The sequence below is a fragment of the Bubalus bubalis genome, chromosome 8, assembly GCF_019923935.1.
Source record: "Bubalus bubalis isolate 160015118507 breed Murrah chromosome 8, NDDB_SH_1, whole genome shotgun sequence".
Lineage (NCBI taxonomy): Eukaryota > Metazoa > Chordata > Mammalia > Artiodactyla > Bovidae > Bubalus > Bubalus bubalis.
Genome location: NC_059164.1, coordinates 50,747,813 through 50,766,159, shown reverse-complemented (window position 1 = coordinate 50,766,159; position 18,347 = coordinate 50,747,813). Strand labels below are relative to the sequence as shown.

General features: G+C 43.6%; 1 protein-coding gene and 1 long non-coding RNA gene across 3 annotated transcripts in view; one reads left to right on the top strand and one right to left on the bottom strand.

Annotated features, from left to right (window-relative positions):
- LOC112586488 overlaps positions 1–17,184 on the top strand; it is a 40,432-nt gene extending 23,248 nt beyond the window's left edge. The window contains exons 3-4 of one of the 2 annotated variants that reach the window (XR_006552756.2): positions 3,919–4,112; positions 4,700–17,184. This is a non-coding gene — a long non-coding RNA (uncharacterized LOC112586488). Of the gene's footprint in view, positions 1–3,918 lie in introns of both variants that reach the window. The other variant, XR_006641314.1, reaches the window with a different exon arrangement.
- WNT2 (Wnt family member 2) overlaps positions 1–18,347 on the bottom strand; it is a 44,014-nt gene that overhangs the window by 1,433 nt on the left and 24,234 nt on the right. Inside the window, exon 4 of the mRNA XM_006065936.4 lies at positions 17,178–17,442. Within this exon, the coding sequence (XP_006065998.1) occupies positions 17,178–17,442 (265 nt within the window). The remainder of the gene's footprint in view (positions 1–17,177; positions 17,443–18,347) is intronic.

The following is an 18,347-nucleotide window of genomic DNA, read 5'->3' as shown; positions in this document are numbered from 1 at the left end:
CCTGTCCTGATCCTCCCTCTCCTGACCTTAAACTGCACTAAGGAAGCAGTGGCCAAAGTTAGCTCTCTTGGAATCTGTCAGGGTATGGACCTCTTGCAAGGGAGGAGATTCTGCCTCCCTGGACCTGATTACACTGGCTTCTAGGAAAGATTAGAGAGCTCTGCTTGCTGAAGGGGATGTGTGGGCACCATTTGTATAAGGCCTTGAGGAGGGAGCCATGCTCAGCCTGGTTTATCTTTTGTGTGTTGGTCTAGTGGGCCATTGAGATGTGTGTGAGATACCTGGTTGAAGACAGGATTCTAGGTCTTTGATAAACAAAACTGGTATAAAAAGCCTGTTAGAAATGACTAGTGGACATTGTCTTCGTTATTTAGGATGATGCTTGCTACATGGCAATTCATATTTATGTATTTGTTTCTCCAAGAATCTCAAAGATAGGAAGCCTCTGAATTGTTCTCTTCCTGGGGAAGCACTCAGAATTCTTTTACAGGAGTGTTATCAGACAGCAGAACCAAGTGTAGCGGACATTCATAGAGCCTGCTCAGCTTATAGTGATCCTTTGTGCTCAGAGCAGGGCGCCTGGCAGCAATAGTGAACAACGTGACTCTTCTCTGTCAGCAGCAGGTGACTGGGCCAGGGGTGGGCACTGACTTGAACTGGGCCACTCAGGTAGATTTCCCTGAGGATTTGTGCTTCTGATGGAGACAGTACAAACTCCAAGTATAAACTCGGTAGCCGTTGGCAGCTGTGTACCATGATGTGGTCTGTGGATGAGAAGACGTCACAGAGACAAGACAAGACAGATGTCCAGAGACAGTGAGGACAAGACATGGAATGAGAATGCTGCCCAGATGCTGGACTGTTTTCTGGACATTTCTCTCAGAGGTCTGGCTGCATTCCAGCCTTTGGATTCCTAGACACCCTGTATCCTTGTAATAAATTTCCCCTTTTAGCTTAAACCACTCAAGTTTCTATTACTTGTGATTGACAATCCTATATAATCTACAAACCTAGAAAAGCTAAACTCTTACTGAAAAACTAAATAAAACAAAACAAAAACTTTTATCAGGATGAAAAAGACAGTGACTTCATTTTCCATTGCTCCATTATTTAACTAGGAATTTCTGCCTCTTTATAACTCCTCTGGTGCCTCGTGACTCTGTTTATCACATTCCGCCCTGTGTTCCAATTATCTATATAAATGTCATGTTGCCCTGCCTGTCAAGAATGACCAGGGAAGCAGCCAGGTTCAAGCAGGGCGTGAGGTCAAGAAGAAGAGTAGGAGGGGCAGGACTTGCTCTGCGTGATCAGGCCACTGACCGCAGGAAGACAGGCAGGGGAATTTCATAAGGACAGGAAGGATGGCAAAGGGCTGGGGTCAGGGTGGAGGGTGGGTCAGCCAGGGATGGCTCGGAGCCTACATCATGCTGAAGAAGCAAAGGGTTAGAAGAGACAGCAGCCAGATTTGGGGCGACCCTCAGGACAGTACTCAGAATTACTGTGCAGAAAGGACTCACTGCCAAATGCTGCCTCTTAACAGCACACCCATTTATTTACTTCAGTAAATATTTAGTGAATGCAAATGTGGAAGACATTGTGTGGCTACTTGGGGTTTTGGTGGTGATGATGAGGAAATAAAATAATTAGGATTTTAGTTCAGTTCTGATTCGCAGGAAACTCATAATACAAGGAAGAGATAAATATGTAAAGAGGTATTTCCACTACTTCAAGATAACTGCTCCATTTGCTGAAGACTTTCTGTAGCCAACAGTAGGGTTTTGTGAAAATAGTACTGTAAAGCTCAAGACAATAGAGTGAGGTTACTTAGGGCTTGGACAGATCAGGGTTCAAATCCTAGCTTTACCATGTATGACTGTGTGACCTTGGGTAAATTAAGTAAGATAAATTACTTAATCTCATTAAGCTTCAGTTTCCTCCCATGCAAAACTGGGATAAAAACAGTTCCTTCCTCAGGGGCTGTGGTGAGGATGGAATGAGATTATGCTTGGAGGCGCCTGGCATAATAAGTGCTCAATAAATGTTAACCATTCATTCACTTGGGCTCAGATGGTAAAGAAATTCCCTGCAATGCAGGAGACTTGGGTTCAATCCCTGGATGGGGAAGATCCCCTGGAGAAGGGAATGCCTACCCACTCCAGTATTCTTGCCTGGAGAATCCCATGGACAGAGGAGCCTGGCAGGCTACAGTCGATGGGGGTCACAAAGAGTAAGACACAGCTGAGTGACTAACATTTCACTTCATTCATTCACTTAACAAATGTTTAACAAAAGTGCCTACTATGTGCTAGGCCTAGTTCTGGGAGCTTGAGCTGTGTCAATGAACAAAACAAAGATCCTGCCTGCTTTGAGGAGTTTATATTCTAGGGAGAGTGCATGAACCATATTATCATAATGATATTTATTAATATTAATAGTAGTGAACAGGATCAGAAAAGGAGCTGTTAATGGTTTTGTAGAGGAGGTGGCATTAGATATAAGACATGAAGGATGAATAGAAGATTGAAGGGAGAATGGGGTGACAGGCCTTTCTGGCAGGAGAGAACCTCCCAGTAGAAACTTGGAGGTCAAGTACACAAGAGACTGTGTAGATTCAACGTGACCGAGGCAGAGGTTGCATGTTAGGCAACAAACACGGAAAGGGAGGTTGGAGCAACAGGTCAAAGAGTCTTCCTGCTTTGCTACAATTAGGACTTTATTCCATGGTGGATGGTGAGCCAGTCCAGATTTTTATTCAGAGAAAAATATGTCAAAATGATAAATCTGAAAGAGTGGCTTGGGGCAGGGTGGTATCTTGAGTCCTTTGGATTAGTCCAGGCAAGAGATAATGAGTGGAGGCAGAAGACAAATGCATGAGGTTTTAAAGGGGAAGGATCACTAGGTCTTGGTGACTCACTGGATTAAAGGACGAGTTGTAGGGAGTGACAGTGTGTCAAGTAGGAAAAGACTGAAAACTGTTCATTCAGTTCAACAATAAGGGAGGCAACTAGTGCCCTTTAATGAGAGCTGCCTCAGTGGGACAATATGCGTGGATGCAGTGGACTGAAGCGTGAACAGGAGGAAAGGCCAGGTGGTGACTGAGAAGCTTGATGATGAAGTGAATGAAAGAGCACAGGTGAAAGGAGCGATGTGCCTGGACTTCCCTGGTGGACCAGTGGCAAAGACTCTGTGCTCCCAGTGCAGGGGGCCTGGGAACTAGATCCCACATGCTGCAGCCAAGAGCTTGTGTGCCACACTAGAGATCCCACACGGCACAACTAGACCCAGTGCAGCCAAAGAGTACATTCAGAAAGAGAAAATACTAATAAAAAAAGAAGTGATGAGGCTGAAGATGGGACTTCAAGGTGATTTCAGGCCGGTAAGTTGATTGGTAGTTTGTTGTATAGCAGCATGTATCTGATGGACTGTGTGTAGGTGTTCGTTATATAAAGCACAAAAATGGGGAAAACTATGCTATTAGAAGTCAGGGTAGTGATGTCTTTTGGTGGGTTGTAGTGAAAAGAGGCGCAAAGGAGACTTCCAGAATACTGTTCTCCTCAAGTTCCTGATCTGGACACATATTATTAATACCCAGAGGTGCTTCTTTGAGAATTCACTGAGCTGTTCACGTGGGATACATGCACTTTGCGGTATGAGAAGAGAGAAGGGGAAGAGGAAGAGGAGGCAGAGGAAGCAGCAGCTGAGGCCACATGTGCAAAGACGTGGAAATGTGTGAGGAGCAGAAAAGTGTTCACTTCGGTGAGAAGGTAGTGCTCAAACGGCAGTAGCCGGAGATGAGCCGGTCAGGTGGGCAGAAGCTGCCTGGGAAAGACCTTGTGTCTCATGCTCAGGGGTTTGCATGTTAGCCAAGGGCAGTGGGGTGCTCCCTAAAAGGGTGATGTGATCTGATTTGCATTTCAGAAGAATCACCAGGGGTGACTGGATTGCAGGGGGCCAGGGTGAAGGCCAGCAGACAAGCTAGAAACCAATGAAACTCTGGGCAGGACACGATGTGGCTTGGACGGAGACAATGGTGTGCGAATGGGAGAGGCTAACAGACTCGAGAGATGCTGAGGAGGAGCATCTCAGGATGTGCGGGCTGACTGGACCAACAGGTGAGAGGGTTTCTCAGAGGTGGGGAACACCTGGGATGGGCAGGCTTTGAGGAGAGATAACGGGCTTAGTTTGCAGCATGTCGAGTTGGCTGTGAATGTGGGCTATCCAGGTAGGAATGGTCACTGAAAATCCTCTTTGGGACTCAGGAGAGAGGTCAGGATGGAGACACGGATTAGGACATCTTTTGCTGAACGGCAACTGAAGCCTGGGGTGTGAACGAGACCCCTAGCAGGTGTGAAAAGTGTTCTCACCTGCCGTCCACAGGAGACTCAGAATTTTTAGCTTTTTTGTGTTTTGTTCATAAGCCCTGCACACTGATAAACATTCCTCACTTCTGCTGATATGCTGTTATCAGAATATAAATCCATTAAAATGCAGTTCGAATTCTTTACCCACTTGGGGGTTGTGGGGCACAGGGGCCAGGACAGAGAGATAAAATGTCTCCTTCCTGAATCAGGCTGTGGGCCTTTTACTGACATCACACGCGGGTCGTCCCCTGGTGGCTTGCGAGCATAAGGAGGTCTACGCTGGTGGTCTAGCTCAGCCTTGAGTAATGGCCCTGGTGGGTTTTGTTCCCCAAATGCAGCAACTGGACTAGACTCCATCTGGACAGACGGCTACTCAGTGAAGGAGTCGCCACATCGTCCAAACTCTGAGAGGAGCAGACAGAGCGATGGCCGCTGGCAAGAGCTTAACTCAGAAGTGGTTTCAGAAAAAGAGACGGAGACTCTGGCACTGAGTTGTCTCAGCAGTTCAGTGTTCAGCTACAGAATGCTGGAAAACACTGAGACTCTGAACAGAAGGTTGAGAGTCGCTGATGTGAGAGTGCTGTGAGGTTGCAGCCCGGAGCAGCCACAGACCTTCTGGGGGATGAGCAGCACCAGGACGGGCCGGCTGAGAGGAAGGCGGGGCTGCCCAGCAGCAGACTGCCCACCAGCTCTGCTTTGGGCTTTGGATCTCGTTAGATCTGAAGACAGGCTGTAGGGAGGAAGGGAAGTTCTGGTACTTACTATAGTTTGGGCAGAAGATATGATTGGAGGATATCACTGACTCAATGGACATAAGTTTGAGCAAACTTCAGGAAATAGTGAAGGACAGGGAAACCTGGAGTGCTACAGTCCATGGGGTTGCAAAGTCAGACACGACTTAGTGACTGAATAACAGAGCTATTTCATCAAAACCCTGAAGAGAGGGTTTGCCAGAGTGCAGAAGCTATTTAAAATTGTTGGTATTGTTTTCCTGTATCAAAATTAGAATAAGGGCTTAGTATGATTGACAGCAGTAGTCCTCTATTGTCTTCGGGACCTCCCATTACTCTTTCAAGACAGAACACATCACCATCACCCTCATCCTTAAAAAGAATCAAGACTATGCATTTGTGCATGTGTGTGTGGGAGAGTGAGCTCATGTGTATGAAAAGGAGTCACTGAGTTATATGATCTGACTCCTTGTTTAGTTCTAAATATTTGGGACATATATTTTAGACCTTTTATTTTAAATTATATACCAACTTATTAAATAATGAGTCACTCATTACATGATCTGATGACCCCTGCCTGGGCCACAAATAAAACCAGCTACACTACCAGATTTAAGCCCAAAAGGGCCGGTTTTTACATTTTCAAAGCCAGACAGAGCTGAAGTTCATCCATCCTTTGTTTTCTCCTCTCTTTTACCCTTCTTCTTCTTTCTTTTTTTTCCCCCTCTACATTTTTTCTTATCCTCTTTCTCTTCTTTTTGTTCATAACTGGGGCCAATATTTAACTTTTACAGGCCAGGCCCTGTGATAAGCCTTTGCCTGCATTATCTCATTTAATACTCATAAGCACTTACAAAGTAGGTACTATTATCATCACTGTTTTGGAAATGAGGAAAGAGAAGGTCAGGGAGGTTAAGTGATCACATGGCAAGCAGGTGGTGGGGTCAGAATTTGGAGAAGGCATATCCGAGCCCAGAGATGGAGGTCTGGACCTTGTGATTGGGCCTCGTGTCCCACCAGAAAATAGGAAATAGGCCCCAGAAAGCTGGCTCATGTGTAACAGTATGTGATCAGTGCTTCTACCTATTTCCTGCTCTCTCCCTTCATTATTTTATCAACTGATGAACTTGCAAAGGTCCTGACATGTAGCTCTTTTGGAGGGGAACTTTTTCTCCAGCACATGATATGTCATTGACAATTAAGACATATAGTTATGTAAGAAAGTAAAGAAGGCTGGTTAGCATGGTACTTATAGCTTATGCTGCATTCTTCCTTTATAATATTCCTGTTGAATTCCTGTCACCTTTTTGAGGAACTAGACAGACTGATTACTTTGTAATAGCAGGGTATACATCTCTAAAACATGTGTGCCCTCAAGGGGGTTCTAATGTACGTCACTAATGTGACTGAGACTCTGGGAGGAGCGTCTCTACGCTGAATTCTCTGGTTTAGAAAAGCCTGTATCATCAACTGGGCTTCCCTGGTGGGTCAATAGTAAAGAATCCACCTACGATACAGGAGACGCAGGAGACACGGGTTCGATCTCTGGGTCCAGAAGATCCCCTGGAGGAGGGCATGACAACCCACTCCAGTATTCCTGCCTGGAGAGTCCCACAGACAAAGGAGCCTGGTGGGCTGCACTCCAAGAATCAGACAGGACTGAAGTGGCTGAGCACGAGACAGCTATGTGTGCTTATCCTCTTGCATCTCACTAAAATGAAATGGCATCACTTGATCACTTACCTAACTCTTCCCAGACTTCATTCTGAGATTCTCTGTGCCATTTCCAAATGCCAAATTGGTCACACATTTGCATCATACAAAGTCTACAACAGCCTGTGTGGCTGGCTCTAAAAATCCTTCAAAGGAGAAATTTTAAAAATATTTTTGAGTAATGGCCCTAATATCAGCCTCCCAAATTGATATGCTAAAAGGATAAACATATATTTAGATGCTTCAGATTTGATATGCTTATTTAAAATATTATTTACATTGCTTTATAGTGTTATTTCTTACTACACTTTGATTTACTCAGTTCACTGACCAGAAGTGCCAAGTTGGAAACTCTTTTCCCTGACTTCCCTTTGCTTTAGGTTTGTGAAATATGCCCAGATGTGTGGCCTGCTGGGTACAGATCCCAGTGCCCAGAGTGGTGCAGACACAGGCCCAGCAGACCTATCGTCTTCACACTACGCTGTAGTCAGACCATCTGCCCGGAGTCAGTGCCCGGGAGATCCAGGCTGTCTGCAACCATGGGAGGGTGCAGGTTCCAGCCAGATCCACCTCTCTCCTCCCACAGGTGTTGTCCTCATCCTGACCCACACAAGAGCTCACAAACCTGTGAGGGAAAAGGATAAAGAATTGGAGCTTCTAAATTGCATAAGTTTGGGACCACATAACACACCTTCGGTGGAGCAAGGCTGAGGGAACATTACAGAATCAAGCATGCCATCCCCAGAGCTATAAAATTAATAATGGAGTCAGGGTTCCCAGCGCAGAAACACTTCTGTCTCCACTGACATGCATCTTCCTGACAGCAGAGGAGGATGGGGGGCTTGTGCTAATAGTTCCCAGACCCACACCTCAGGGACCTGGAGGAAGGGCGCTCTCTCTATCTCTCTCTCTGGATGGGTCTGTATCTCTGGAAATTCCTGCCCTCCCGGCTGACAGAAGCCCATATGTTGACCATTAGGGCATAAAGCAAGATTCACTTAAGCCCGTCATCCAATAGGCTGTTTCTCCCCTGGCTGACTTACATGTTGTCATTCACAACACAGATTTATCGAGGGAAGAAAAGAATGTTAAAGAGCACATGTTAGAGGCCGCACATTCATCTGCTTGGAAGGCTTCCCCCTTCCTTGCATCAAGGATCGTAAAGCTACAGCCAGGACAATGTCTCTCGACTTATCTCAAGGCATTTTATTCAGCATTCTCATAATCACTAGGAAAGGTTTGACTGGCACAGGAAAGAGCGTCCCATTAAATTAGCAAATCCTATCCTGGAATTAAAGTTGTTGAGTCAGACTCTTCAAGGTTTTCTTTATCTGGCACTAACTAGCCTAAGTCAAGTTTATTTCCCAACACCGTCCACCCGCACCCTCATCAAGCTGACTCCTCACTGTCCTACTGAAGTGACTTTCTGATGTCACAGCCATGTAGACTGTTATAGAGTTACCCTCACCTGCCGCGCGGGACTTTCCCCTCACTCCTTTAGACTGAAAGTCTTCCCCCCTCAAGACTCAGGGCCTACTTAGCACCTTTCATCGAGCACTCTCTGTCCGCTCCAAGCCCACCTGGACCATCTTCCCAAGTCCTGTAATGTTAGCACATCAGGCTGTAGGGCTCATATACTGTTTTGAAATGTTTGGTGATTTCTCATACATCTTGTTCCCTAGGGACAGCAGTAGGTCTCATATTACTCAGGTGGTAAACACATACTTCCTGATTTATTAAGTACTAAAATCAATTTCTTACAAATTAATATCAACCTTCCCTTGCCAAACAGGGGCATACTTCTCCAGGAAGGGCTCACCCAGGGGCACTGTGGTGAGGACAGAGGAGCTGAGAGCCTGGTTTTTATTTGAAATATCTCACTTGATATATAAAGAGAACATATACAAAAAATGTGGCACATTTTTAAATGACAGAAGTTAAAAATGACAGGAAAGTCTGTGGCATCAGATTCAGGTTCTGCTATTGCAAACTTAGAGTAAGATTAATTAATAAACTATTCATTCGTAGATTGAGTCATAGGAACCTTAGGAATTTCTAAGTGAGATACATATCTTAAAAGACCACAGAAGTGAATTTGTCCAAGACTACCCAATTAGTAATCAGTAGAAATAATCATAGGCAGCATCCATCTCCTAATCTATAATGCAGGGCTCTTTATTATATGAAATTTGCAAATTCATAGGCATATGAAATTTGCAAATTTTAAGAAGAGATTTACCACAGCAGCACAAAATAAGTTTCATGGGGAAAGCTTAAAAGAAGTATGCAGATACATTATTTTAAAGTACTTTAACATTCTTTTATTTATAACACATTAATATAGTAATTAGAAATATTTTTTTCTATTTCCAAAAAAGTAAAGAATATTTGATAAATTCTTTCTTGTTAGTAGTTATGTCAAAGACTTAGAAATAAGAAAATTAAATATTCTTTTTTTTTGAAATAAAAAAAATCTTTTTAAAAAAACTTCACAAATTCAATCTAATTGTCACTGTCAAATCAGGGTACTTTTTAGTGTATCCTAAAACATATAGTAATTCTAGCAAGGTTGTATTCTAAAAGGAAATGCAGATTTACAGATCATGTCTATACTATAAAATAGCATTGGCTGTAAAAGGTATTTTGGTATGTTAACAATGAAATCTGATGAACTAGCGTGTAATCCCACTGATAATAGTAAATGAAAAAGGCCCCCCAAAGAGTAAAAGAACTGAGTATTTGATGGCAGCTAAAAGTAACATATAGAGTCTGCTGCTGCCTTTATTTAAGACCTTTTATGTCATCCAAGGAAATGGGTAGCCAGAAGCATCTTAGGCTCTGTAAATGCCCCACTAATGCACTTGAATATGAGGGAAAATTCCATTTAACACTTATGCTTAAATGGGAATTTTCATAGGCTGTGTGTTATAAAATAATCAGTGATGAATGAAGACATGCTGAAAAAAGAAACCAAATTATCTTTAAGCTAGACACTGCACCAACATAAGTATCCAGCTAATATGATGAACATATTTTATGTTGTTTATAACTTGCCATTCAGTTTAGTTCAACACATGTGTATGTACTAGGTGCCAGGGATTCAGTGGTGAATAGACAGATATATTAATAGTTCCTGCCATCATGGAGTCAGAATCCAGTGGGACAGACAGGTAGTGAACAAATATTTAAACAAATAAAAACTTCTGGCACATTCTAGGAATGAAAAAAGAAGGCTTTCTGTGATAGATCCTTTGAACATTTTAAGAGGACATGGTGATGGACCAGATGTGGAAGTGAGAAAGCAGTGTAACAAAGGATGTGTGGGTTTATGGCTTGACCGATGGAGTGGGCAGTCATGCCATTTTCTGAGAAGGGGAAACCTGGGGAAAACATGTTTGGGGAATGGGACAAATCTAGAGCTCAATTTCTAACAGAAGTAGGTTGATAAAAACATGAGCATGCTGGAGCTGTTAAGCAGGGGGTTGAATACAGAACGAAGAGAGAGGAGAGGACACAGATGAGGCCTGAGATAGCAGTTAGAACCGTATCAGTGGAGGAGGCCACCCAGAGAGAAAATGTAGAGGAACCAGTGAGAAGAGACTAGATCGGGCCCTGAAGATCTTCAAGGTTTAGAAGTAGACAAGGAGACACTAACAACTGAAATTGAGAAAGACCAATTTCAGGTCAGGAGGAAAATCAGGAGACTGTGGTGTTACAGAGGTCAAGGAAATAGTGTTATAAGAAGGAGGGATATGCTATCTGCATTATATGCCACCAGGAATTTGAGGGTCCACCAAATAATATTGATATAAATTATATAAGATAATCAATCAATAATTACTGTGAAAATGGTGACTTAAAAACCTCACCAATATATTTTCGTATCATTCTCACTTATTCTAGCTGTCTTAGCACTTTTTTAGATATCATGGATTTCTACAATAAAGCTTAACATAGAAAGGGATAAAACACTTATTCTTTAATTTTCAAAGTGACAAATGTAAGGTAAAACCTCATAATAGAGCAGTGGAGTGAGAACTGAAACCTAAGAAAATCACATTTTGGCCCAGGTAGGGTTTCCTAGCACCTAGCCTTTGTCCCCTGCCTGCCACCCACCTGGGTCATCCACAAGGACTGGGAGGCCTATGAAGCCATGAGGGCAAAGACCAATTCTGACTACCTCATTTTTGCATTCCTGGGGCTTATCGTAGTTTCTGGCATATAGAAGGGGCTTAATGAATATTTGTTCCATGAAGAGATGAGGAACCTCAGATATCCTGGTGGGAATTGTACATTTCGGATCAAAATAAGGTCCACCCACTGCTATTGGCTGACATGGTGTTCTCTTGTTTTTTTATTTTTATCAGGTCATAACCACAGAGTTCAGAGGTTCTGCAAGCTAGCCACACCACGGTGTAGGTCTAGAACACCAGACTGTGTAAGCCTTGGTTGAGGTTGTGTTCCCATAGGTATTGAGCTGTTTGCTAATATGATTTATGTGGGAAGAACCACGATACCCGAGAACTCACATCGTTCACAGCCTGCAGCTGTCAGGCAGGTAAAGCTCTCCTCTGATTTCTGAGGAAGTTCACTTTATGCATTTCACTTTGCAGAAAGTCCTACATCAGTACTGGTTTTTGCTAACCAGAAGAAATCCCAAGAGAATTTTTGCTTTACCAAAAAAGGCGAAAAGTGAAAGTAGCACCGAGCCCTTGTTTTTGGAGCAAGCCGGTACAGAGGCAGCACCCACCCAGAGCAAGAGCGGCCCTGCTCAGCTCCTTCCCCGGGACCTGCACTCAGCATCTCTGTATCAAGGCGCCATCACCCGGAACTGAGTTTGTAAGCGTCCATGCTTTATCTCCATGGGCTCTGTGCATCTGTTAGCAAGATGTGTTCTAAGGTAATCACTTCTTCGCTTTTGGCCATTTTGGCTTATGAAAGTTTTTATAGGAAGGTTCTACTTCTAGACAGCAAGGGAAACCTGTCTCAGGCTTTCAGTAACAAGTTAAACAACTGGTGAACTCCACTTGCTTTCTGAACTTGACAGGAGGATTGCTTGTTTTCTACAGTGGGAGGGGAGACCTCGTGGTGACCTCTGGCCCAGGTCAGGGTTTTTACAGAATAACCAGTGCAAGTGGTCTGTGATTAGGTGCAGGCCTTCTTTGGAGAGACAGCGGCATTCCTTAGCCAGAGATGCACCTATCTCTAACTTAAGGGCTTCTTTGATTTACAGATGCCAGGGGCAATAACCAGAGGAGATAACCACACAACCACCCATCCCCTAAAGCCCAGTTCCTAGATCTGGCCTCCAGTTCGGTCTGCAAAATGTCACATGCACAGCATCACACAGCTGTACCTACTCTCCGAATCTCTAGGAAGTATTTATAGTTGAACATCAGAGCACTCAGCTTCTTCAATGGAAGACTGGGGGGTAAAAAATGTCTTTTGTCATTATTGTTGCCATAAGAAAATCCTCCTTTACAGGTTTTCGAGCTTATCATTTCTTAGGAGCAATTGAAGACATTAACACCCTCCAAATCTGAAAGGGCTTGTAATTGAATGGGGCTTCTAGGCAGTCTAAGCTGAATGCGGTTGAAGTTTCCCCACCTCCCAGCTCCCTGCTTTGCGGGCACCTCATTCTTTATGTTCTGTGTCCTCATGTTGCCTTTTTTATTACACAGCCCCCCAGTCGCTACTCTTAAGTTTCAGGAAGTAAGGTAAGAAAAGTATAGAATTTTGTTTTGATTTTATTTATTTTGTTTTGTTTACCACTTACAGGCCACAAAACCTTGGACAAGTTAACTTTTCAGAAGCTCAGTTTCCTTCTCTATAAATAGAGGTAACTGCTGTGAAGATTTAGAGAAAATGCACACAAGGCTTACAGTCCAAGGCCTGATTCTTAGTAGGAGTTCACCCAAAGTTCCCATTACCTTTCCAACCTGAGGTTTGGGTCTGTCTTCAGACAGAATACCCTAGGGTCTTGACTCACCCTTCTGTAATTCTCACCAAAATCCACTAGTCCTGATATCATTGTTTTAGGCCTTCACTAAAGGGCTGACTTGATGATCTCCGTCAAGCTAATTCCAAGGGAAGCTTTGATGGATGAGATCATTTCAGAGTGCTCTTCCCAGTAAAAGAGGGTCCCAAAAAATGCCTTAATGTGAAAGAACACCCTCTTATACTGTGTAAGTCAGGGCAGGGATATTTTTGAGTGACATTTATTTAGAGCTTTTCAAATAGAAAAACTTCTTTTTCCTTTGTAAGAGATCAGATATTTAACAACAACAAAAAATCTCTCAGTAAGATTTCTTTGTACCTGATACTTATAGAAAATCAGGGAATTGTGGATTCCCTGAAGAGTGAAGTGACAGTGTTAGTTGCTCGGTTGTGTCCAATTCTTTGCAACTTTATGGACTGTAGCTAGCCAGGCTTCTCTGTCCATGCAATCCAGGCCAGAATACTAGAATGGGTAACCATACCCTTCTCCAAGGGATCTTCCCGACTCAGGGATCAAACCTGGGTCTCCCTCATTGCAGGCAGATTCTTTGCCATCTTAGCTACCAGGGAAACCCTATGGATTTTTCAGACTTTGATGTGCTTGAGTGTGAAAAGCATACAGAATCTCATGAAAAAAAAACCCTGAGATTCTGATCCAACAGGTCTCTGAAGAAGTCCTCACTTTGGAAAATAGTGGACTAGACCTACAGACTTTATCCACTTCACAAATTGAAATGACAAAACAAGCCAGCTCACATCAGTCAGATTATGAGTGGATTTGAACAGGAAGAAGCCGCTAACTAGCAAGAGTAAAGTCTGCCAATTCCAAATACCTATGACTTGACAATATTTCGTCTTCTCACCACCATTGCTTTTCTAAGTGCTGACGAAGGGAAGTTGCCCAATCAGTTGAATATTAAATGTACATGATATTTTTTTTAAAAAAAGCAAGATAAAATGACCACAATACAGCAGAGTGGGTAGTTTGTGATGAAATCAAGGGAAAAGTTAGTGTCAATTTTAAGAGAGAAAGTGAAAATATATATATATACACACACACACATACACACACACAAATGCATATCTATATATACACACACACACAAATATATTTGATTTAAATTTTACTGAAAACTTCTGACTTACTTTGGAGCCTGGATACTCTGATGGTAACCCATTTCTAAGGACAGGGAAGCTGGTTTGTGCAGTCCATGGTGTCTCAGAGTCAGATATGACTTAGCAACTGAACAACATCAACTCATTTCGAACATGTTCCATTTACCATAAAGCAGGTCTGATGTCGTGCAATCATGTGGAGAGACTCTCTCAGTGATGTCCTGCCCCATTAACTGAGAGCGCTTCTTAAAATGTGCAGCAGAGAATGTTAGCGCTGACCCAAATGAAGGCAGAGAGCCCAGAGAAGGAATGCCACTGAGTTAGGTTCAGGAATCTCCCCTTCTCACAGTTCTCAGACTCTGTCATAGCTCACTGCCTGCACAATCAAAAGTTGGGAGCCACTCCAGGAAGATTCAGAACTACACACTTTGACCGACTTTTCAGAGTACATACCACAGAAGTCTCTAGAAGAAAGTAGCCTGGAGAAAGTCTCATCTCTACACAGACCAGGGCAAGGCCCTCAGCAGCCATTTGGGCTAAAGGAGGCTGTCTCAGGGAAAATCTGCATCTCATATATGTGTTATTTGTAAGTGTATTTGTCCAGATATGAACAATGAAAAAATACTGTCAGCAATCCAAAATTTCTCCACATGATATCAAACACCCTAAATCATATTTTCACTAAAACAGTCATCTGACGGTCAACAGAACTAAAAAGAAATATTACAAGTTTTCATAGATGACTTTGGCATTTTTCTAGGCTTAGCTAAAATGAAAAGGCCTTAAGTATAGTTCAATTTATGAATAATCTAGGAATCTTAGTGGAAATCTGATCTAAAACAATGGAACTGGCTACTTAAAAAAATAACAAGGTGGCTCCTGGTAAATCAATACCAACCCAGAACCAAATTCAAATCTTTTTAAGTCAGAGAAGCTAAAATAAGCCTAAAATAGAAGGGAAATATATTAAGAGAATGAGTAAATTATATAACCTCCCTCAGAAAGTCTGGACCCGCAGCAGTAGACCTTGTGGCTGGTGCATTTGGAGGCAGAGTGAAATAGTTACAAGGATGGAAGGACTTGGGTTGAAGTCCCTGCTCTGCCTCTTACCCATGAGAGTCCTTGGGAAAAATCCATAACCTGTCTGAGCCTCAGTTTCCCCTCCCATGAAGTGGGATAATAACATCCTGCCTTACTCAATGAGAGAATATGGATCAAGCCCTAATATGTGTTGGGTACTGCAAATGTGTTTGCTATTTTAGGGTCAAGAAACAGAATCATGTTCTAATATATGGGAGTATAAAAAGCAAAGTATGCAAGAATCACTTAGTATCCTGAAGAGGCAGCAGGGATTCAATTCAGAATCTCCCCATTGTGAAGAGAAAGCAAGGTCTTCCTATCTGTCTGTAGCAGTTAAATGGTCATCATGCATAACTGCTTCACTGTGCAAACTGCTTCAATTCAAAACACCAGAAAGGATGTCCAGGGGAAGCAGGTCCTCTTATGCTTGACGTGAGGTTCATGCTTCACCCATCCTTTCACATACATGCCCTGGGAGCAAGACAGGAGCAAGCTGTAATGTCTGGGCTAGGAGCACAGGCCATGGGGTCAGACAACTGGACATTGATCCCCTCCAAGACCAGCCAGATCTTGAGCTGGTTACTCACTTTCTCATCTGTACAATAGGGACAGTGATATCCAGAGTGCTTAACTGATCTCAAAAATATAAGAGGTGAATTTGGTTCCTGGTTGACGTTGATCAACCAGGAGCCACCCTCTTCTTAATCATTTTTGTCTTTTTTCTTCAATAATCAATTCCAGTGCACTGATGTCATAGGGCGGTTCTAAGGATTAAATAAGACCATGTGTGCAATGGTCTTAGAGCAGTACCTGGCACACAGGAGTCAGTACATCGTTCCTAAAGTGATCCTGATGTCATCAGCCCCATGCTTGTCTGAGCAGTCTGAAGTTAAGCAGCTAGTTAACAGCAGAAAGGAACCCAGACCTCTGGGACCCTCCTGTACCAAAACACAGGTTTCTTGGGGATTGGGTGGAAACTTTGGCTTGACAGGTAGGATGACTTGTTAGAGGTCGCAAAGCACGTGAGGAATGCGGCAGGGCACAACATCTGGCCCTTTCGCTCAGCAGTTATTAATCCAGGGGCTGCATGTCCAAACGTGCTCCGGGGCTGCAAAGAACCAGCTCATCAAACCATGAAGGCAATTCAACCACTCGGGGACAAAGAAGAGGCTCTGGACTTTTTGTGACATCCCCTGATAATCCTGCTCAGACCTGTGATAGGAGCTGCTGACGTCTGCTCTGTTTTACTGTTTCCTTTGCAATTACTTTGGAATGAAAAACAAATTCAGAATTTGAATTTGAGGATGTTTTTCCTGGTAATGAATTCCCTTGCTTTCTACTAAGCCTGAGAAGTTGGCTTGAGATAAGTTGGCTGTGGGCTCCCCATCACCTCCTCTCCACTGAGACATAGTGCTCATTCTTATTCTGTATCAAAGTCTTTGCATGGATTTTGTGCTAAGCCCGGAGTTCAGGGCTGACCAGGAGGGGCAAGAGGTGGAGAAAAGCACATGTGTAAAGCCCACAGGTGGCAACTGCTGTACTGAGGCTGATGGAGCTGCCCTCTGAGTGAGTTCAGGACAGGGAAGGTGCCGTCAGCAAGGGAAGGGTGCGGCTTTAATAAACGAAGTGCCTCTTACGCAGCCCTCATCCACTGCTCTCCGACAGCTGAGCCAGTGGGGATGAATTCCTGTTTTCAAGTAGTTGGCAACTTCGAGGGAGTGTGAAGTATGGAGGATTTCAGAACAGGCTAACTCTAAAGCTGTGGACCCTCTTCCATAATCACAAAGGTGGGACTTAAAGGGGCAGACACACTGCAAAGCTGTCCTCCCCTGAGCGTCAAATCACAGGGAAGATGCTGGGCTTCTATACATAGTGGACATGAACCCACCAGTTAGAGTTCTGCCCAGGCTGAGGACTTTTGCTAATCTGCACATTTTGACTTTTTGCCACGTACATTCTTGTTGGGTTCCCATTTCTCCAGAATCTGCACATTATCAATGAATTTCTCCAGTTGCTTAGGAAAGCTTTCTGTGCACTTAAAATATGAATGCTGAAGAACCTGAGCTTTGAACCTGAAGACAGCAGGCCTGGCAGGTAGAAAATACAGTACTACACTTAAACTGAGGAGTGCTGATTCTTGGAAGAATTAGGTACTTTGAATAAAGTGTTTTGAACTTACCTGCATCTCGGTCCCTGATACAGTAGTCTGGAGAATTCTCAAAATACACGAGGTCATTTTTCGTTGGCTTTTTAAACCTCTTGTTAGCCACAGTGAAACCAGTGCCATCCTGGTTCATGACAACCTGGATGGCCCCATTGTACTTCCTCCAGAGATAATTGCCCGTTTTCCTGAAGTCAGCCATGGCCAGCCAGCAGGTCCTCAGGGTACAGGAACCGCTCACGCCATGACACTTGCACTCCTGTTTCAAGAACCTCTTTACAGCCTGTGGGAAAGGATGGATGAGTTCAGTGGAGGCAGATTCAAATATACACACACGCCGCCCCTTTTCTTACCTCCAAGCAATCAGGAAGTGACCATAAACCATCATGGTAGAAAATATGGAAAAGAAAGCATATATCTGTATAACTGCATCACTTTGCTGTGCAGTAGAAATTAACACATTGTAAATTAACTATGCTGCAATAAAATAATTTTTTTTTTTTAAAGGCAGGGGTGGGGGAAGGAAAAGAGAAGTAACTGAAGACCCAGGATCCTGGGACTCAGGACTGGGAGATGTTGCGGTCATTTGCTGGTCACTCTGGGCACACTACCCTGACCGCAACAGGTGGCGAGGGCAGCTCCTGACTGTGAACCTGCTTCCCTATGGGCGTAAAAGCCTCACTAATTTGAATCTACCGGGGTGTGGAGCCAATTTGAAGAATGAGGGAATGAATTAGAGTGTTTTCTAAATAAATAATATATCCTCTTACTCAAATGAATAATTGCTAAGCCCGTTTTCTTTCGATAAGCCGATAGTAGTGATTATTCCTATTTATGAGGTGTTTCCCATGGTCCAGGCATTGTGCTGATGCTTCTGCACCCTGTCTCGATGACCTTGATCTTCACAAGCCTGTGTTACAGGATTCATTTGCAGATGATTGAGGAGCAAGACTTACAGAGTTGTAAAAGCACTTGTCCAAGGTTACACAGCTGGTAAGGACAGAGTCAGGGTACACTGGAAAGTCAGCCGGTGACCCTGAGGTTGACATTAAATTTGGGGGATTATCACTCAGCTCTGGCTGAGTTATTCTGAATAACTCAGTGAGAGCTGAGCTTGCTCTGTTCTTTTGGAGAGAGGAAATAGAGGCAAGTGGGATGAGTAGGGTCTCCCTCATCAGCTCCCAGAGC